The sequence below is a fragment of the Harmonia axyridis genome, chromosome 1 (genome assembly GCF_914767665.1).
Source record: "Harmonia axyridis chromosome 1, icHarAxyr1.1, whole genome shotgun sequence".
NCBI classification, from domain to species: Eukaryota; Metazoa; Arthropoda; class Insecta; order Coleoptera; family Coccinellidae; genus Harmonia; species Harmonia axyridis.
In genome coordinates this window covers 67,962,900-67,984,454 of record NC_059501.1, presented here as the reverse complement: position 1 = coordinate 67,984,454, position 21,555 = coordinate 67,962,900, and the positions used below count along the sequence as shown (strand labels likewise).

Here is a 21,555-nt window from a genome sequence, read left to right as displayed (position 1 = left end):
GAGGACGTTAAAGCGTGGAAAATGTAGATAAAATGTAGTTGGGCTGCGTACAGGCAGTCTAGGAACATGAAGATCAACTAGTGATAGTAAATAGGGACAGACGATTAGTGAGCGAAATATATTTCTAAGAAAGAGTAAGTAGCGACGACGCTGCTCTAAAGAATCAACCTGGATAGGAATCTACTCAACAACTGATCATGTGGTACACCACGGTTTGGATAAATACCATCGAGCCTAAAACTAACGTACTTCAAGAATCGCCTCTGTACCTATATTTTCCAAACCTCTGATGTGTACATTATACCTAGGGCTCCAGACCACGCATCCATACTCAATGATGTTTCTCTATGATTGCAAGAGGGGTAGAAAAATCAATCCCCAAACCTTATTTCGGAAGAAACTTTTTCCATATTCATATTTTACAATAAAAAAATCAGTTCTGGATAGCTTGATTCATTCTTAATGAATAGGTTCTCTTGTAATTTCTGTATCTCAGCGAATAAATCTTACATCCATGTTCAAGGAATACATTATAAAATTCCTTTCACTCTCTTCTAATTGGTTCGCTCATTCATTACCTATGTATATTTTTGATGTCTACAAAATCTCCTACTTCTTCGATAAGTGGTTCATCAACAATATCTTCAGGATTATTTTCTTTCAGGATGAAGACATTATGTAGAATACATCCTGATACCATCTACATTACCATCTGCCGCAGATATGCTGGTGCGCTAGAGTTGTACAATGATATTACCAACAAAATTAAGATAGTCGATAGTAATAGTGATGCTTGACGTCTACCTGCTCTTGTATAGTATTTGAATATAATGTTATAACAAAATATAATTTTGAGAATAAGTTTTAATTAAACCAAAAGTTATATTCAAAAGTTATTTTATAATCAATATTCAAAAGCAACTATTGGGTAAATGATATCTACCACAAACCAAAATTCAATTGATTTAGTGAAAAACTTGCCAGCTATAAGGATATTCGTAATTCTTCCACTGACCAGGGGCGGATCCAGGCGATGTCTGAGGGGGGGGGCATAGAAAGTCAAGGCTCATATTGATTAGCAAAATAGCGGAATTTTTGTTGGTGCCTACTGAGTCAAGTGTTTTTTTATAGAAAGATGTATTTTAGTAACTGATATCATATTCAGTTTCAAACATTTTTGTGGTACAAAAACAAGTTCGAACAATTTCAAGAATATATGTAGATTTATTTCATCAGAAACTCGGGCACAAAGAAGTATGAGGTATAGAAAAAAAAATATTATTTTTGCATAAAAATCAAGACTTCAATTACCACAGTTGATCCGATTAAGGTCGAATATACACCGTTTTTTTCTATAACTTGTTGCCATTTTGAAGGTGTGTGTATGCTTTTCTCATAGAAACCCTCGTCGCTATTGGTAAAAAATTGAGACAGTCGATTTTAACAAGCCTCTGTTGAAACGAATTTTTTACCAGCAACATTGTTTGCCATGGACAGCAAGAGATGGTAATCACTTTGGACCAGGTCTGGACTATAAGGTGGATGCAGTCCCTATCGATGTGTGTGGCCTTACGTTGTCCCCATAGAACACAATTCCTCTCCTATTTGTCACTTCTGGGCTATTGCTTCCTTCAGATGGTCCAAATGTTGACAGTACAGTTCCGAGTCAACATTTGTGCCTTAGGGGAGCATCTCATGTAGGTAATTCCCTGCCAATCCCACCAAACATAGAGCAAAACCTGACGACAGCTCACCGCTTTTTTTACCACGACCGTTTTCGCTTGACGTTGTCGTAAGTGATCCACTTTTCATTTCATCAGCAGCCACCAACGGTTTCGAAATTGGGGTGATTTTGTTGCGATTGATGAGGTTTTCTGCGTTAACTCGTGTGGTATCCATGCATCTAGCTTCTTCTTGAGACTAGCCTTATGCAAATGGTTCCAAACGGTTTTTTGTGCAATCTTCAACTCTTGAGCAATGGAAACAGGACTCGACAATGATATTGTCGATATTTCCGACAATTGGTCTCCAGTGCGTGATACATCTTTGACATAGAAATTACCGAAACGGAATCGACGAAACCAAAATAGCGCGTGATTGGCTATTACAGTATCAAGACCATGAACATTATTTAAATTTTCAGCCGCTTGGCTTGCATTTTCGCCTTTATCGAAGAAAAATTCAATTATAACGTATTTTTTCTTTGTTATAGTGTCCATCTTTAACGCGCGCTCAAACTTAACTGAGTAAACTAATCATAAAACTGTCGCAAAAGATTATTAAGTACTAAATCTCATCTTTCAAACGCCATTTAGTGGAACACGATCGGACTTATTAAACACGAAATGCAGATTACTAAAGCTATTTATTGGAAAAAAATATTAAAAACCAAATAAGTGCATATTTTTCGGTAATTCAGGATACACTTTTTTATTAAGAAGATCCGCGAGGGGGGGCCATGACAACGCGACTGTCCATTTTTGTTTTGTTTTCGGCATCGAGAAGGCCACTAAAATTGCTACCAGTTTGCCCATTTAACCGACATCGTAGCATCAATAATAATGGAGTTGGCAATGGTGCCGACTTAATTTGGAACACCCTGTGTACTCTGAAACCAATATCCTTATGTTTGAGGCCCTCTATCTCCACTGAGCCTTTGTCCTTTACGTCACCAGTCACCCTGTATAAATAACAATTTCAAGCTTAGTGCAAGAGTTCGCAATGAAAATCATGCAGTATTGTCGGAGATAACCACGTACAGGTGTCAGGTACAGACAGACAAAAATGAAAAAATACATTTTTGTTTTCTGCTATTTTGTTTCTCTCTAATTTTTTCATGAATTCATACGAAAATAAGTCGAAGATGTTCTCCAACTGTGGTGAAACAATATCTATTTTAATAAAATGAACACTTGCGGATAAAAAGTTTAGTTGAAAATAAATTCCCATCAGGTTAGAGTAAAACTGAACGTAATTTTTACTCACCATATTTAGGTAGACATAAGGGGGTGAATTGTAAAGCATCTTCTTTGAGGGTAATTAGGGCAATGTCGTAATATGGGTTCTTTTTTGGATAGAGCTCGTGTATTATTACTTTTTCTGCTTTGAACTCTATTTGCGTGCGCTCAGTTGTACATATATTATACTCCCAGTTTATTAACGTATTGGTTTTCCAATTTAGTTTCAGCAATATCTTTCGTTATATTGTGTTTTCTTCTTCATCTGATATTGTTAATTTTCTTTTTTATTGAAAAAACTTGGTCCAGCCTTCTCAAAGTCCTTATGACTGCTTGGGCTTTCGCTGTTGTTGCTTTTTCTTCGAGGTGGTCTTTATAGAATGCATCTGTGATCATTTTAGAACTCGAGACTCACTTGTCCCAATGTGCCATAAAAAGTGAAATTCATGTTTTGCGAAGTAGGCTTATGTTTGGAAACGCTCTAAATATCAAGCTTAATAACGTGAAAAGAAAAAAAAGTACAATTTCCAAGTGTGTAATAATATTAAACGACATTAATTAACTATCTGGTTAATGTATCAGCAAAATGCCATCAATGCATGTCATCGAGGGAGAATAGCAATAAACCGGTTTCACCCTCATTAGGGATCATCAGTACCGCATAACTCTACCCAAGATGACAAACAAACGAAATAGCAGGCACCTTATTGAACGCAGTATGATTACTGCGGTGCGCCACCCAGCGGACAAAAACCTAACTACTTCCTCCACGGGTACCTCGAAAAAGCAGATTCCCACGTCAACCAGGAAAATCTTCCGTTTTTCAGCCTAAGCGACATTCATCACGAAATATAATAAATAAAACGGCTGATATTTGGAAATGAATGATGAAAAGAAAAAGAAGTACAATTTCAAATCTTCTGTTTGACAATGGTTATGTTGTCCTTGTTGACCTTTTAATAACCACGAAATTAAAAGATTTTTAGGACTTTTTGGATTTTTTAGGAGATTCATTCCAAAGTTCGCCTTGATAGTCGAACCATTGAGCAGATTATTGAAGAAGGAAAGCAGATTTCATTGGGACGAGAAACAGGAGAAAAGTTTTACAGAGGTGAAATCAATTCTAATGAAAGAACCTGTGTTACAGATATTCAATCCAAAAGCTAGAAGAACCGAATTACACACTGATGCTTGTAAGGATGGGTTAGCTTCAATTTTACTCCAATCTGATGAAACAGGAAAAATGAAAATGGTATACGCAGTTAGCCGAAAGACAACTGACGCAGAGAAATCATATCATTCATCAAAATTAGAACTGTTAGCGATCATATGGTCAATTGAAAGACTTAGATTTCTATTGTTGCCAATTAAATTTACAGTTATTACAGATTGCCAAGCACTATGTTACCTGAATAAGAATAAGACCAACAATAGTCAGATAATCAGATGGTGCAATATACACTTAGTGAGTACGATTTCGAAATTAGATACAAACCAGGAGAAATAATGCAACATGTGGATGCACTATCACGAGCACCAACAGAAGAACCAAATGGAGATGTAGAAGACCTAATTGATGATAAATTTTCAGTTTATTCAATTATATCCAGAGAAGAAGAAATTCTGTTGACCCAAAGGACTGATGACAATTTGAGTAGGAAAATCAGAATTTTAAAAATGAAACCATACGAAAGAACCAAAGCAGAAAATGGTGAAGTTGAAAGCTACATTTTGAAGAATAGGATATTATACAAGATTGCGAAGAAACACGATGAAGAAAATCACTTATATGTTGTACCAGCGACAATGAGAAAATCAATATTAATCAAGTATCACGACTTAGATGGACATGGAGGATTAGACAGAACTTTAGAAAAGATACAGAGATACTATTATTTCCCAGGAATGAGAACGTATGTATCAAATCATTTGAGAATGTGTCTAGAATGTATTTTAGCCAAACATAAAGTAGGAAAACAGGAAGGTTACTTGAATCCAATACCCCCCGGGAAGAGACCATTTGAAGTAGTACATTGTGACTATTTGGGACCATTTGGGACCTTTTGTGACCAGCAGTAAAGGAAACAAATATATTTTAGTTATAATCGATAACTTGACAAAATATGTACAATTGGAGATTGCTAAAAACGTTAATACAACAACTACGATAACAAGACTCGGAAAGTTCATTGATAAGTTCGGTGCACCAATTAGACTGGTAACGGATAGAGGAACTTGCTTTACATCCAAGAAATTTGAAGAATTTTGTAACAATCATGGCACAAGACACACCTTGAACTCCAGCAGGCACCCACAAGCGAACGGTATGGTAGAACGAGTTAATAATTATTTAATTCCTATGTTACAGATGAATGTTGAAGACAATGAAGGTAGAGATTGGGACCAAGTGGTTGAGAAAATCGAGAAACAGATGAATACTTCAGTTAATAAGACCACAAATAAAACTCCCTTTGAAACATTATATGGATACTTACCTAGATTCAATGATGGACTTATGAGAACATTGACAGAAGAAAATGAACATTATAGACCACCGCAAGAAATCCAAGAAGAAATTCAAGAGAAGATTAGGAATGAACAAAACAAGACCAAAGGCAGATACGACAAACATAGACATGCAGGTATAAAATACCAAGTTGGAGATATTGTTTATATGAAAGCAAATCGAGCCAGTACAGGAGAATCTACGAAATTACAAAGAAGATTCAAAGGACCTCTAGTGATTACCCAAGTATTACCATCAGATACCTATAGCGTGACAAACTTAGAAGACAAACAAGACCAGACGAGAACTACAGCACATGTGAGTCAGCTCAAATTATGGAAAAACTACGACTGCGATGAAGATGTATGCTACGATGAAGAAGACGTAGAGAGCGAACGAGAACCAAGAAAGAAGAAAGAAGACAGAAGACCCAGAAGAGAACAAGAACGAAAACCGGAAGGAAGACCCTATAGTAAACCAAGATGAAGACCAAGAACCAAATGATGACGTACACAGAGGACGAGAAGTTAGAAGAAGAAGACCACCGAAATATTTGCAAGATTATTTCATTTAATAAATTTTTTATTAACATCAGGATAGGCCGAGTGTTATATAGAAAATTCTAATAAGAAAGAATAAGTTTTTTTGTTTTGTATAATATTAATCTATGGTTGAGGAAGTGAGATTAGGGTATCCTAATGTTGGAGAAGCTGTTGTGTAGTTGAGATTATTGAGATGTGAATAGCGAGTTGAGAATAAAACCTTTTTAATTTATTAGACTTTATTATTGAGTTGAGAAAAATATATAAAGCTAACAAATCCTTGTTTAATTCACCTGAAATATAACAAGACAAGAGTTGTATTACCAAAAATCTCCATATCTATTGAAGTTTCACTATTTTTCATGAATTTTTTCATTGACATCACGAAGTAATTGATTTACTCGTGAACTGCATTAATTGTTGCCGGATATATTGCCGGTCAAGGGAGATATTGTGAAAGACGCACTTGGCCCGTATGGTTCACTCTCCCCTACAGATTTTGTGAGGAACATAATTTTTGTATTATAAACGAAGAACTATTGGGAGCCGAAAAATTGAAAATTGGGAGTTTCAGAGGATGTAGGTGGCAACTTCGCATTTTAGGGGTGTCATATTTTCATTATAGGTTAGGTTACAAACAAAATTTTCGTGTTACAATTAACTACTAAAGATGTACTTGATTTTCTAAAAAGTGGGTGCTAACTTCGCATTTTAGGAGCGATATTTTTTCATTATAGGTTAGGTTACGAACAGAAATTTTTGTGTTACAAACAGTTACTAACGATGTTCTTTCAAACTAAATTTTATTTTCGAGAAAAATCGAAAAAAAAAGTGAAGTTGGCACCCTAGCGGAATGTGGTATTTTTCTACCAGTATCCTTGAGGTACGAACGGAAATTTCTGTGTTACAAATAGTTACTAACGAATGCAAAAAAAAATCTTCATTTTCGAAAAAGTGGGAGCTAACTTCACGGACACTACACCGCATGCTCTGCGCCGGTGTGGATTTGCCAAACTCTTTCGTGAGAGCTTTTCCCAGGAATTATTATTTAAAAAAAAAAACAATTCGAATGGAGTAGTTAGGCGATTTATTTTCAGTAAACCGTTTAAAAATTGATCTAAGGACAGGTTGAAGTAAATATTATTTATATTTTCTTCATTTTTATAACCACAATTTCGTCTATCCTAAAGAAGAAGAAGAAAAAAAAATGTTCACTTCTATAGATTCTTAAATTCAAATGTGCTATACCCACTCTTGTTATTATGTTGTTGAGAATAAGCTACTGGCGAATGAATATAACGTTCGACGAGTGAAAAAGTCCTTTGCGTGACACTACTGAAAATTAGTGTATTGAATATACAATTGTTTCAAAATGTCAAGCCAAAATGTAAAGGTGAGTAAATCGAAAAAAATTCTGCGTTCTCCATTGCGTTCTAATTAATATAATCTTTGTTCATAGATGAATTTTCCGTGATATAGGTATTTATTCTAAGAGTTATAAAAATATTAACACAGAAAAACAATTTAAGCAGAGATTAAAACAGTTACTTATGAAACTTGAACCATACAGTATAGAAGAATATATAAACTGTGATTTTTATTAGGTAGTCATAAGTGTTGAATTGGTTATTTTCATGGGAAATAGTTGTGGGATTCTAATTTGACGTCCTTTCATTTCATAATTGTAAAAGTGTAATTTGATTTGATATAAAGAAATATTGAATTGAATTGACTCAAGAACTTCAGAATCGTGATATTCGCGAAAAGGGGAATCATAATATCAATGAATAATAGGGATACACGTTAGAGACTGAAGTTCTTTACGTTGATGAAAAAATACATTGTATCAATAAAATCAAGTTGATGCCATTCTTTGGTACAATGAACAATTTTTTTTCAGTATACTGAAATCATATAAAGTGCTATAGTTTCTCTTAAAATGAGGATATTGCAATTACTAAAATGAGGATATAATCTATAAAGATGGGGCTACATCTGAGTGTTCGTAAATTTTCTCGTTTTAATTATATATTCTTCATTTTTATAACCACAATGTGGTCTTATCCTGAAGAAGAAGAAAAATTTTACCTCTATAGATTCTCAAATTCAAATATGTTATGCCCACCCTTGTTATTATGTTGTTCATTAGTGAATAAGCCACTGGCGAATGAATATAACGTTCTGTGAGTGAACACGTTTTTTGCTCGAATCTACTAACGATTATTGTATTCAATATTGACTGTTATACTATTGTTTTAAAATGTCAAGCCAAAATGTAAAGGTAAGTGGAAAAAAATTCTGCATCCTCCATTGCGTTATAATTAATGTAATCTTTTTTAATAAATTTTTTTTCCGCGATATATTTATTCTGAGAGACAAATTTTGTTTTTTATTTTTGGTTTTTTTGGATCGAATTTGCTTTTAGTTTTCTGTTTATGATTTTTTAATAGTTTGTAGATAGTGGATGACGGAGCTCTTGACAATTAAAATCTCTTCTTATTGTTATTCTGAAGTATAGTGTCATCTGTATACATTTGATAAGATATATTTGAACCACTTTTTTAACTTTTGAATGAATATTTAATAAATAATATTCTATTATTGAGAGTTTAACGCCGTTGTCCTTAAAAATTATTAAATGACCGCTTTTCTATTTCCCTAGGTTAAAAAAAATCATTATTTTGTTTGAACAGAATCCATTACATTTGAAGCTGAAGCTTTTTCCAATATTTGATTGACTCTGTCTTCACACTTCACGCAATGGAAATCTATTCAAATTCACATTTACTTCTTGTTACCGAAAAAGGCAAATAATTATTAAAAATAATATTAAATTAAATATTGATTAATTTAATATCAAATCACGATTTTTCTATTCGCAGTATTGTCAGTAGGTAAATAATAATTATTGTTAGATATCACAGACGGTTCTAGGAGTATTTTTTAAGAGGTGCACAATGGTGGTCTTATAAAGCGGGTCATTTTGATTGAAACATGCACCAATGAAGATCTATTAGAGATTATTTCGCTACACAATCGCTCTTTCATATTTTTTCATTTCGGATTACTAAATACTCCTGATGGAATATAATCATGAAATTTTCCCTTAATTTTTGGAATAAGTGGAATTAGAATAACCGTAATTAAATATGAATTCAAAAGCGTTTTATTATACCTATACTTACCGAATAGTTTTCCGAGAAAATAATATTGTAGTAAATATAAGATGAAAGATAAGTACTTAAACAGAACTGGAGAAAGTACTTTACCTATTATTCAGTCTTGGTAAGTTAATAACTACCTACCTGATAATAATTGATTGTAGATTGTTTGGGTCAGACGTCTTCCAATTCTAGGTAGTTTTTACCATACTGTGTTGACTCAGTCTGTTATTGTATTTCATTTCTAATTATCGTGTATTTCAGTAGGTAACAACCATAAAATTTCGAATTGTCTAATGAACCGGGGATGGCGATGACTATAATATATTATCGTAATTAGATGACAGCTATTTATTCTTCATTGAGAGATAATTGAGAAATAACCTCCCTTTATTACAAAGTAATAAATAATAATCTTTGGAAGTGTTGTCTACAGCTTTTCTTGGAAATTATTTGAGCTGTTTGGATGCAGTTGGTTACAATAACATTGCAAATTTTACATGTTTACAATGTTTTTGATTTTCTTATTTAACGTAAAATATCTCTCCACTCGGAAAAAAAATGGTAGGACTAAAAACCTGTAGCCCAAGCATGGAATGAAAAAATTATATATCAGATGTTAAATCTTTGTTTTTCTAGATTTTTTCAAATGTAACACCTTGTATTTTTTTCCATGATGATATACACAATTAACATTTTTACGGAAATAACCGTAGGATTATTTTCACTGCTGTGTCCAGCAGACACGAAAAATGACAATCCAACCAAAAATTTCAGGAATTATGAACATAATAACTAACGGATATTTTAAATGAGTCACACAATGAAACCAAACTGAATGACCAATTCTTGAAAACCTCCAAAACCCTTCCAAAATCATAATTCTTGAAGTTCGACATGAAAATGATAATATTTGACCGAATAAGTAACACATACATAGGTATTATTGGTAACGTGTATATTCTAATGATTACAGTTTTATCGGCACCAAAAAAAAATATTATTCATGAAATCGTTCATATGATTTTCATGTCGGAGCAGTGCCACAGAAACTGTTTTGAAGTATTGATCAAAATATTGTTATTCAGAGCTCAAAGTGATTTCCTAATACGATAAATTGAGATGAATTTTGGTAAAGATGAAATGGTTTATATGATTTTCATGTTGGGGCAGTGCCACAGAAACGGTTTAATAGCCAGTAGATCCTATGCTGTCGAATATCCGAAAAGAAGACATCCATATATCATATATCCATAAAAAAGAAGAGAGGATAAAATCGGTCACTAACGAAGACAGGGAGCTCGAGGCTTTACTGCATGTAACTGAAAATCCACACACAAGCCAAAGGAAGTTTGGTGTAGCCTGTAGTATAAGTGAGAGCTCAGATCAAAGAATCCTCAAAAATAATAGGTATCATGCCTACCACATTCAGATGCACCATGTGTTTACCGATAGCGATTTTGAAAACCATCTGAATTCATTTTTCGTCATTTTTCGTGTCTGCTGGACGCAGGAATGAAAATAATCCTAAGGTTACTTCCGAAAAAATGTAAGGTTTTGAACTGTGTATATCATCATGGAAAAAAAAGCAAGGTGTTAAATTTGAAAAAATCGAGAAAAAACAATTTGAAATTCTTCATATTTGGACATTGATAACGGACACCCTGTGTAAGAGAGGTTGATCATTTAGGAACGATGACTAGGAAAATTCTCAAGTTGAAAGAAATTCTGATCAAATTCGTGTTTCTATCGCTTCTGGAAATCGGTAAAGGGCTTTTACCGAACTACTGTTTCGTCGAAATTTTGCAGTTTTTTCTGAATAAGATCCGTACCGTTGGAAAAATATCCTTGATATTTTGCATCATGATAGAGCATCTTAAATATGCAAAAATGTAAGGGGTGTTCCATTTAAATAATCATCCATTTGTTGAATAATTTTATTTGGGAACACCTTGTATATCAGGAAATAATTTCCTGAGATGCAGCATTGAAAGTACAAAGCGCTTTTCAACTAAATTCCTAAAACGTCTGGTTTGGCAATTATGGATGCCTAACGCACTATTTTAGGACCCTGTACTAAAGTGCATTGACAGATCGTATACTTCCTTTCCGACTAGGTTCTTCAATGTGATTTCATTTTTATTCTGTCCGAAAATCGCTTTATCGATTCTTTCAATCTTGGGAAGAAACTCCTGTCGGATGCCAATTTAGAGAAAAATCATTGATTTTTTCGCAAAGAAAAATATAGATTTTGTTTTATATCACTTTGACAATGAAAGGTTTTTCAATCGGATCTAAATTATTTCAATGATGAATTTCAAAATTGTTGGAATTTTATATTCTGATGGCAAAAAAAAAATTATATCGTTCTTCAAAAAAAAAAATGTATAAGCTCACGTCTTAGAACATTAAAAGAGGAATGAAAATCGCCTTGTCACTAATGCATTTGTTTTGATGCCAACATTCGTCACTCCTTGTCTGACTGGACACTATAGCAGAAGTGTGACATAATTAGATTAACTTCTAAATTATCAATTCATGCTCAAAAATAGTTAACAATGTGATTCATTCATAAAAATTCTTTCGTGTTTTAAAAAGGTCAATGTTTTTCTCAGTTTAATGATTTAGCTATTGTGAAATTAAGAGAAAAGGATTCCTGATGAAGCATTCAACAATCAAATCAGGATTCTCCACACCTATGACTCTCGCACACAATTGGCTAGCTCGATTTGATAATTCAGAATAGCAATAACTGGAAATATTACGAAATAGGGAAGCGACAAATAAAAATTTTACTTGAAGGATTGGAAATTCCATCTTATTGAAAAGCTCCAGATAACATAGATTAGTTAATTTTACACTGTACAATATTTCAGAAATCCAAATGGATTTGACATCGCTGTTAAGTTAAATGTATTAGTTGAACAAAGATTTAATCAGTCTTTCAGAAACCGGGGGCTAGTGAGAAAGGCAGTTTACACCCTTAAGCTCGTCTCATGATTGCATTCTGCACGATTTGAAGTCTCTGTAGAAAAAACTTTGTAGCGTATCCTCACGTGACCTGCCGAATGGTGGACTTGTAGAGAAGAAGATTGTTGGAAAGAGAGATTTTGCTGCATTTGAAAAGTAGCGGTTTCAACAACGTCGCTGTTGTTTCGCCAATGCCATTGGGTGTGGCACTACGCTTCCTCGTCCTTCGTTTTCTACAGGGGCAGATACAGGGAGGAGGGGCATGGGGGCCATGGCCCCCTCCTCGAGACCTTATGAATATAAAAATGTATCCTGAAAAATCGCGACATTATTCGCAATTTCTCTCAATTCTGTTGGTGTTAAATCGATTTCGTCAGACATAATTCACGAATTCAATGCGTAATTATAAATTATTTCGAAATTCGAGACGTACGACTCAAATTGAAATTCTGTAATCTGTCAATTTTCGTAACTGTCACACCAACTTCCAAGCTACAATACAAATGTCATTAGGATATATGATCTGAATTTTCCATTGAATTTCGACAATATTTCATAAAACTAGACTGAAATAGAGAAAATATCGTCTAATACTCGTTGCAGAAGGCAATTCCAATACTCATGCGTTCCAAAACTCGCTCCTTCGTCGCTCGTTTTCGAATTTCGCATTCGTGTTGGAATAGGAGCCCATTCTGCAACTTGTTTTAGAATATACTATTTTGGAACACTATATGCATGCTAGATGTATGCATACCACACGAGCTAACGCAAAAAACCGCATGGACCGCATTTCCACTGCGAATCATTGCAGAATCGCAATAAAATCGCCCCATTTTTGAAACGCTTGGTACCTGGTGATGAAAAGTGAATTATTTATGACAACGTCAAGCAAAAACGGTCGTGGTCGAAACGCGGTGAAGAAAAGGTTTTGCTGTGTGTTTAGTGAGATTGGCAGGGAATTATCTGAGAGCTGCCTAAAAGTACTTATGTACTTATTGACCCGCCTACCCAAAATCGATCTAATTGAAATCGAATATGTAAACCGCGAAATAGGGAGATCTTTCTTGATCTTTGAAGTATTTGGTAAACTGTCTATTTGATCATAAGCAATTTAAATGATATCCAGTAGATTCCAGCCACCTTCATCCCTTTCATAATAATTTAATCAATATTATAATTTTTTTCAGGTTTACCCTATAACACTGCGTAGAAGGAAAAATGAAAAGTGCACAATGTTGAGCTTTCATAAAGATGTTGAATATAAACAATGGAAAAGTGTTCAAATATGCCGGGAAAATAATGAAAGGTTATATAAGGAGAAAGAAGAAGAACCAAGGTGAGTACAGTTAATATTTCTCCTAAAGGCCTGCATGGAGCACAATAGAAAAAACATTATAAAATATCACCGAAATAGCTGTTGGTACAACTCGAATAATATGTGATTCGAAATGCTCGGACGTTGTTAGGTCACGAGGCGATATAGTTGATAGGGGGATGTATATTATAAAACTCAAAAGATTTTTGTTATATTATTAGTTCTTTCGATGATAATTTCAAATATTTTTTCTTACGAGTTGAGACTCAAGAAATTATGTTCACGACCTTGATTTATAAGATACTATTTTGATTGCTGCTAAATTTCACTCGCAGTTGCGGTCAGGCCGTAGCTAGACAAACATTTCGGGTGTTTGTTGACTTGAACTAAAAAAAATAATAATAAAATAGAAAAAGTGGAGATCATTTTCATTGAAATTAGAATCCTGTATTTCTGAAAAATTTCGGAGGAGGGAGTTCCGAAGGCTCTAACAAGCGGAAGGGGGCTCAAAAATTAATGTAATATGAAGGACCCACCCGATTTTTTGACAAGGAATCAACCCCTAATTTATTTCGGAACTATTCATGAACACCTTGTATATATTTTCTCATAGGTATTTATTGGAACCATTGTAATACACATTTCATATACAGGGTGGCCACTTTTTCAATGGGATTGTATTGGTAACTTTTAAACCATAAGAGTTAGAAGGTCGATCAAATAGAGAAAAAGTTGCATGCATAGAAGCATTATCAAGCAGTTAAAACAAATCGAAATTATCAGGGCCGGTTATTGAGATATCATAAGAAAAGTAAATTCTGTCATCATGATTTTTCTTTTTTTCTCACTTTATTTCAAATATTATCAAAAAATGTTACAGGAATTTTTTATTCGACAGTAAATTGTTCTCAATTTGACGTAATCAGATTTCGTATCCAACGTTTCGTGCTCTCTGGGCCACCCTCAACCTCATTTTTTTCAATACGGACCTGTATATTTTATGAGACTTTTCGAGATAACTTTAAACGCTGAATTCAACGATATATCATACAATGTCATTTTCAGGCGATTTTGACCCTTATCCAATTTTCTTTGGTCAGATCATAGTATAATTCCTTATACTATGGTCAGATCTGTAGTGAATGCAATTTATCAAAAACTGCTGTTAATAAAATAGTCAAGAGACGCGAATACAATGATTTTAAATTTGAATAGCAAGCCTTGCAAAACTTATATCGTAATGATATCAAAATAAAGTTCGATTCTGTAATTTGTTTCAACGGAACAAATGACAAATCCAACAATAGTGATTTCTCGCGAGAAGATTGATAATGTATCGGAAGGTATTCAAGAAGACGAAAATGCAAATGTATAAGAAGTATGGGTTGCAGAACCGTTAAGTGCATTTTACAAAATGGTGGACATTTCGAACACTTACTTCATTCATTTTCATTTACTTTCGAATAATCATTCGATTTTTCTTTCATTAAATGATAATTCGTTTAATTATTATGAATTGAAATATGTAAATAATTATTACTTGTTTCTTGATTTGATTCTGATATGTTCCATTTAGTTCAAGATGAGTAATGAGTACCGAAATGTAATACAGATCCGACCCGAAGAAATTTGGATAAGGGTCAAAATCACCTGAACATCAACTTTGAATGACATTGTATGATATATCGTTGAATTCAGCGTTTAAAGTTATTTCGAAAAGTCTCATAAAATATACAGGTCCGTATTGAAAAAAATGAGGTTGAGGGTGGCCCAGAGAGCACGAAACAATGGATACGAAATCTGATTACGTCAAACTGAGAACAATTTACTGTCGAATGAAAAATTCCTGTAACATTTTTTGATAATATTTGAAATAAAGTGAGAAAAAAAGAAAAATTATAATGACGGAATTTACTTTTCTTATGATATCTCAATAACCGGCCCTGATAATTTCGATTTGTTTTAACTGCTTGATAATGCTTCTATGCATGCAACTTTTTCTCCATTTGATCGACCTTCTAACTCTTATGGTTTGAAAGTTACCAATACAATCCCATTGAAAAAGTGGCCACCCTGTACATATAAAGAGATAACTCCAGAAGATCTAAAAAACCGATTGTTATAATATTATATCAAAGAAAAAGAAGCCGTACTTCACAAAAATAGATGGTACCGTTGGTAGAAGAAATACCGACAAGCAGCTTGATTAAGTGCAAAAAACACGTGAAAATAGGGGTAAGCACACATGCCGACGCGCGACCTTAATATTCATGACTAGATTGAACATAGCCATATTTATATTATTTCTTACGTTAAAGTTTTGTTGATCTTGTGATTATTTAAGGGGTTAGTACGCAAATTCTAGGAAAGGCTAGAAATATTTTAAATGTTTCCAGATTCCTTAGCTTGTTCGAGGCGTATATACAGGGTTGTTCCTAATTGAAGGTCAATATTTATAGGGGTAATTTTTGGACCCATTCTAAGAAAAAAACTTCATATCAACATATGTCCTAAATGTCCCACCTTTTGAAATACAGGATGGTAAAAATTGTAGAAATTGAAAAAAAAATTGTTTTTATCATATTACTCTTGATCTTTGGAATAGGAGAAAACAGTAGTATGAAATTTGTTATGTTTTTTATTATTCTATTTCTGACCAGTTATGGTGCCGGTTCTGCATACCTCAAAAAAGAAAGGGAAGAAAAGAAACTCGCCAACATGAGGAGCCGCAAAATTGAATATAAGGAGGAAAACCAGCCGTTTCTGATGAAAGTCCGTTCTGACGACACAGAAAGGCATTTCAAGAGCACAAGAACAGCTGGGGCCTTGGAAAAAATTGATTATTATTTGTTCAGTCAAAATCAAGACGGCAGTATTGAGGCATTTCCAGTACAGGACTGGCACAATTTCAGCGCCCACAACCGTTTTAAACATATGGAATCTGAAGATGCAGAAAAAGAGTACGAAAAAAGAAATCAAACGTTCAATTATTTCGCTTTGAAAATAAAAAATAGTCTAAAGGTGAACACGGAAGAAGATGAGGAGAAAAATGTTAGACCAAAGAAGGACTTAAAGGTGACTGAAATGGACGAGTGGATCATTAGTGACGATGAATCATCTGAGGAAGACAACACGGAACAAGATAATCTAGACGAGAAGCCTAAAAATAAAAAGAGAGGTATTTTAATAGTAGTAATAATTGAATAGCAATATTTTTGATGATATATGTAACTCAATAGTAGGTTGTAAAGTATTGGCAAGAATACGTAGAGTAGATATCTAATGCGAGGAAAGAGTGATAAAATTTTATTAGTTGAATTGTTGATTAAATAAATTAGGACAAGGTCATTTGAACAATCACCTTTCTAACATAGCTTTGAGAGTAGGGACACGAGTGTGGATAATCCTATAGTGACTTAATTAAACATATTGGCGCCAATTCGTTCAAATTGAGCCTAAAAATGGCTAATGGGGACATAGAACTCAAGAATACAATGGACTGAACTGACACACAAATAAAAATTATTAGGCCTGATAGTATTTTATTGTATATAGAACAAATTCATTTAACTGAAGAATACTACAGTGACTTAATAAAATCGCCCTGACTTTTTGAATAAATTCCAGAAATCAGGTAAATGGAAAATGTAAACAAAAAGCCGCCATATTTAGGCTCAGCCAATCAAAAACGAGATCACACTTGTCGCCACTGAGGTTTATTAAATCACTTTAGAAAATCCTACCGGAGACTTTTGTCAAAATCGTATATGAATATTCATTACAGTATATATAAATCAGATTATAGATATCTATAAGGTGTATTGCCGTAAATTCTAAAATAACAAGCTTTAATTTGAGGACATGGTATGAAATAAGGCTATTCAATTCAAACAACCATCTGTTATGTAGTTACATTTTTATTTCGGTGCTAACAATTGGATTCTTCATCAGGTTGATAAAAAATTAAACCTGAAGGTCGCAAAGCGATAGTTTCAGCCGTTCTGAAGTTATGGCCGAAAGAAGATATTCTACAACTGATGCACTGAAAAATCAAATTGTGTCTTTAAGTTCGGACAGAAACAGAAGCCCCATCAAATTTGTATGAAAAACCCAGAAGATCGCAAAGCAATAGCATCAGTCGTTCTGTAGTTATGGTCGAAAGAAGACACAATTTGGTTTCTCAGTGCATCAGTTGAAGAATATCTTCTGTCGGCCATAACTTCAGAACGGCTGAAACTATCGACTTCCCCCTACCCTTGTTTGATGTCGTAAAATCGAAAGTGACAATTCAAAAAGATTCAAAAAGAGAATTTTCCAAGGATTTGATTGATATTTTTTCTTCAACTTTATATGAAATATTTTCGAGTAAAATTCATTTTTCTACTAGACGATAGTCATTACGCCCCCTAGCGGTAGAGGTATAAACTTCAAAACAATTTCCAGTGTGTTTTCTTGTACACTTTAATGCTAAAATTTTTTATCGCAAGTCTCTACGATGAGTGGATCCTGAGATATAGCCGCTTACCTCGCTTATTTGCCCACCCTGTATATACAAAAAAAGGATAAGAATTGTCACGATTTCTGGCAAGTTGCTAATTATAAGAATTATCATTTTCTTCAAATTAATGATTGAAATTTGTTGAACTATTACCGAACAAGTGCGCAAAAGCTTTTGACAGGAAAACTGTACTTTTCTAGATTTTTTATTGTAGGTAAACAGAGAAACTATTTAATGGTATACTTCCCTTTCCTTCATATATCAATGGTAATAAAATCATGTCATCAGTAAAACTCTAGGTATACATTCCTATATATAGATATTATGTGACAAATTTGACCTTGTTTTAGGAAAATGCAACGACAAAAACAAAGCTAAAAAGAAAAAAAGGAAGTGGGAAAGAGATGGAGAAGCGGTAGAAGATTCTGACGATGGAGATGACGAAGGTAGAGAGAAAGAATATATTAGCGATAGCTCGGACAGTGAAATTGAAGACCATAAATTAACTAGTGTCGCTGAGGAAAAGGGTCTGAAAAACCTCTTATCCAGTGAATCTGAATCCGAATCTTCGGACGAGGAATTTGGAGATGAGAAGAATAAGAAAGAGGAGGAAGATGAAAAGGAAGAAGAGGATGAAAATGAAAAGGAAGAAGAGAAGGAAAATGAAAAGAAAGAGAATAAAAAGAAACAAAAAAAGAAAAAGCATGGTGGTGAGTGTTTGATACTTTCGAAGATAATTTTAATATATTTTTAATTTCGCCAATAGTCAATCAATAAAATAATGAATGTATCTTTTTCATTTTCAGATATATTTGATATGTTTAGTGATGATTCTAACGATGAAGAAGAAGGGAAGGATAAAAAAGTGGAATGCACAGAAAAGGAGGGTACAGAACCAAAAAAACAAGGAAACTCTAAGGGGTGAGTCCATCGCATAGTATTTTGGACAGTTCGTGGTCACAATATACATTACTGATGTAATAATTTTTTCATTTACAGTAAGAAAAAAATCGAACTCAAAGTTGTGAAAGAAGAAGTTCAGCTAAGTGCTAAAGAAAAGGTTCTTCAAATGTGCTTGGCTAAAATTCATAATAAGGAATCTTCGAGTACAAGGTATGTTGTTCATAATTCACTGAAGGATTCAATAGTTATTTATGTAGCAGAGTATTAAACAGATATAAATGTTCTGAAGGCGACAACTCGCAAAACCGAGAGTTTGTAGATCGCACGAGGGCATCAACATCTCTTAATACTCCAGGTGATAAAACTTTTAAGTATGTCATACCAGTTAATTACTACTTAATTCGTATATTTAGAATCAGGAAAAAAAGTATTTCATTCGATTTGAGAATATACATATAGAGAGTATTTTGATGAGCCGTTCTCAACCAAATTCTACTGCTACTTCTCTATCTGTACTTCTGGGATACTTATCCCAAAAGTACAGATAGAGAAGTAGCAGTAGAATTTGGTTGAGAACGGCTCATCAAAATACTCTCTAGCACAGATAGCGCAGATAGCACAGATAGAGATCTCTCTGAAACATTTTTTTATATTCTAACTATTTAATGTTAAGGATGACTTTGATGTTACATACGAATATGAGTGTTCATAATTATCATGAGCTGGGAGAATACTTGAAGCAAGAATCGAAAATATATCATCCAAAAAAATCAAAAAGTTTTGGCTAGAAAAGATAATCTGAAATGTATTCGCGAGGCACCGAATGAGTGGTTCTCAATGTACAAAGTTGCATTAATATTAGGTGCATTTGGCAATGCCGATGACAAGATCTTGTGATTTTGCTAGTTACTCACGTAGAAGATGAAAAAAATCAGTTTTATTTTGGTAAACGTACTAATAAAACGTCAGTTTCACAATTATAAAAGAAGAATGAATAACTTATGAGAGAATATATGTCTTTAAGTCCATGGGATTGACGAGAAAAAGGCCTTTTTTGGTTTATGGAAGGGTCTGTTACGGAATATCTGAATTTCCGCGATCCTGAAAAATACCACTGTCTGCAGCGAACATCACCAAATCGTCCATAAGAAGTTAGAACCAATATGACTACGCTGAAACTTTATGGATATATAGAGAACAGTTGTACCTACAAAAAATGAGGTTTCGAAATGCTTGAAGACCTTCTGAGTTTGGTTATTTTTCACAGGAAGTTGATAATTGCACACGCAAAAATCAAACAGCCTAAGATTCCCAACGAGTAACAAACTGGTGTATGACATACAATATATAATATATCTACAGTTACAAAAATAACAGCATAGAAGAATTATTTCATCATAGTCATCAAATTTCATAATATTGAAGAAATTATTATTCATATTAAGGTTATTGAAAGATCTAATAAGCGGTAATTATTTTTCAGCATGGTTTCAACAATGCCAGGAAATTCAGGGACGCAATCAGATCAGAGAAGGTAAGAAAATGATAGCACATTCATTAAAAGAATGTGGAAGCATTTAAGAGAAAATTATTTCCACTTCATTATTTGTTTTTTTTTCCAGAATCATTACAATGGATGATGTCCGAAAATATTTCAATAGAAAACCCATCACTATGCCTGACTTACTACGTAAATTTAGGTCAAGGGGCATTCCAACTGAGGATTTGATTAAACAAGTAGGAGAAATTATAAATAAATTAAAACCAAAAATAACGATAATAAACGAAAAAAACTATTATTCATTAGAGTAAGTCAGGCATAGTGATGGGTTTTTGGTTTTAATTTTTAATTTTAATCCTACTATGAACATATATGTTCATATATGAACATATCTTGTATTAAATTGTATTATGTTGAATATTGTATATTGTTTTATATGTTAATAAATGATTAAATAATATATCTAATAAATTTAATTAATTTATTATCAACCTACTTTCCAACAGTAGCTCAATACAGTTCAGTCAAGTATTTCAACAGTACCAGAAACTTCATAATATTAAATATGACACGTCAATTAATAAATTCTTGTCCTGGAGAAATCGATGTGTTAATTTGGAAAGATAATCTGTCGGATTATGTTTACTCTCGCAATTGACGCATGTACATAGCTGGAAATTGTTTTTAACATAGATACCCAAAATCTCAACTTCAAAGTCACGAATATATTAGGTAATATTCATCGATATTCGATTGTAATAGTTATTTGGTGAATGACAACTCAGTGAGTTATTTGTTTAGGTTTGTCCGCGCATTTACTATCAACATATACCAATAAATCACATACCATACCTCTTATTCCTAGCCTAGGAGAAGACAGAATATTTTTTCAACCTTCTAACAACAATCACATTTGATCGCTTGTGTTATCAATTTTTTGCTATTATTGCTATTATCATCCTTGGTACAGGGAGACTCTTCGCTCCAAATGATCTTATTGAAAAAATCTGGATCTGCATGATGTTTTCTCAAAATTTGCCTGCAAAATTGAATTTCGTTGAGGTGAATAATTATGCGAGTAATATTTTCGCACGTAAACAATTGCCATTGTTCACTAAGTAATGCAATATCGAAGATTTCTTAACAGAATTGACAAACTTGATTTTGTCAGAAAAGTACCCATTTGGATAAAAACAGCCATA

General features: G+C 33.5%; 1 protein-coding gene across 2 annotated transcripts; it reads left to right on the top strand.

Annotated features, from left to right (window-relative positions):
- The first annotated feature begins 7,272 nt into the window (after positions 1-7,272).
- LOC123675716 (general transcription factor IIF subunit 1-like) lies at positions 7,273-20,811 on the top strand. 2 transcript variants are annotated; one of them, XM_045611195.1, is made up of 8 exons: positions 7,273-7,398; positions 13,324-13,472; positions 16,112-16,629; positions 18,300-18,659; positions 18,756-18,870; positions 18,949-19,062; positions 20,336-20,386; positions 20,475-20,811. In XM_045611195.1, the coding sequence occupies exons 1-8, from the start codon at positions 7,378-7,380 to the stop codon at positions 20,662-20,664; spliced, it is 1,518 nt and encodes a 505-aa protein (XP_045467151.1). In that variant the 5' UTR covers positions 7,273-7,377; the 3' UTR covers positions 20,665-20,811. The 2 variants fall into 2 exon arrangements, with proteins under 2 accessions (XP_045467151.1, XP_045467141.1); XM_045611185.1 differs by lacking the exon at positions 7,273-7,398 and adding an exon at positions 8,135-8,286.
- The last annotated feature ends 744 nt before the right edge of the window (positions 20,812-21,555 follow it).

Excerpts from the sequence above, each read along its gene's own strand:
- LOC123675716 (XM_045611195.1), top strand. The coding sequence starts at position 7,378 with ATGTCAAGCCAAAATGTAAAG. Across the intron at positions 16,630-18,299 it reads GCCTAAAAATAAAAAGAGAG|GAAAATGCAACGACAAAAAC; the intron begins GTATTTTAATAG and ends ACCTTGTTTTAG. Across the intron at positions 20,387-20,474 it reads ACGCAATCAGATCAGAGAAG|AATCATTACAATGGATGATG; the intron begins GTAAGAAAATGA and ends TTTTTTTTCCAG.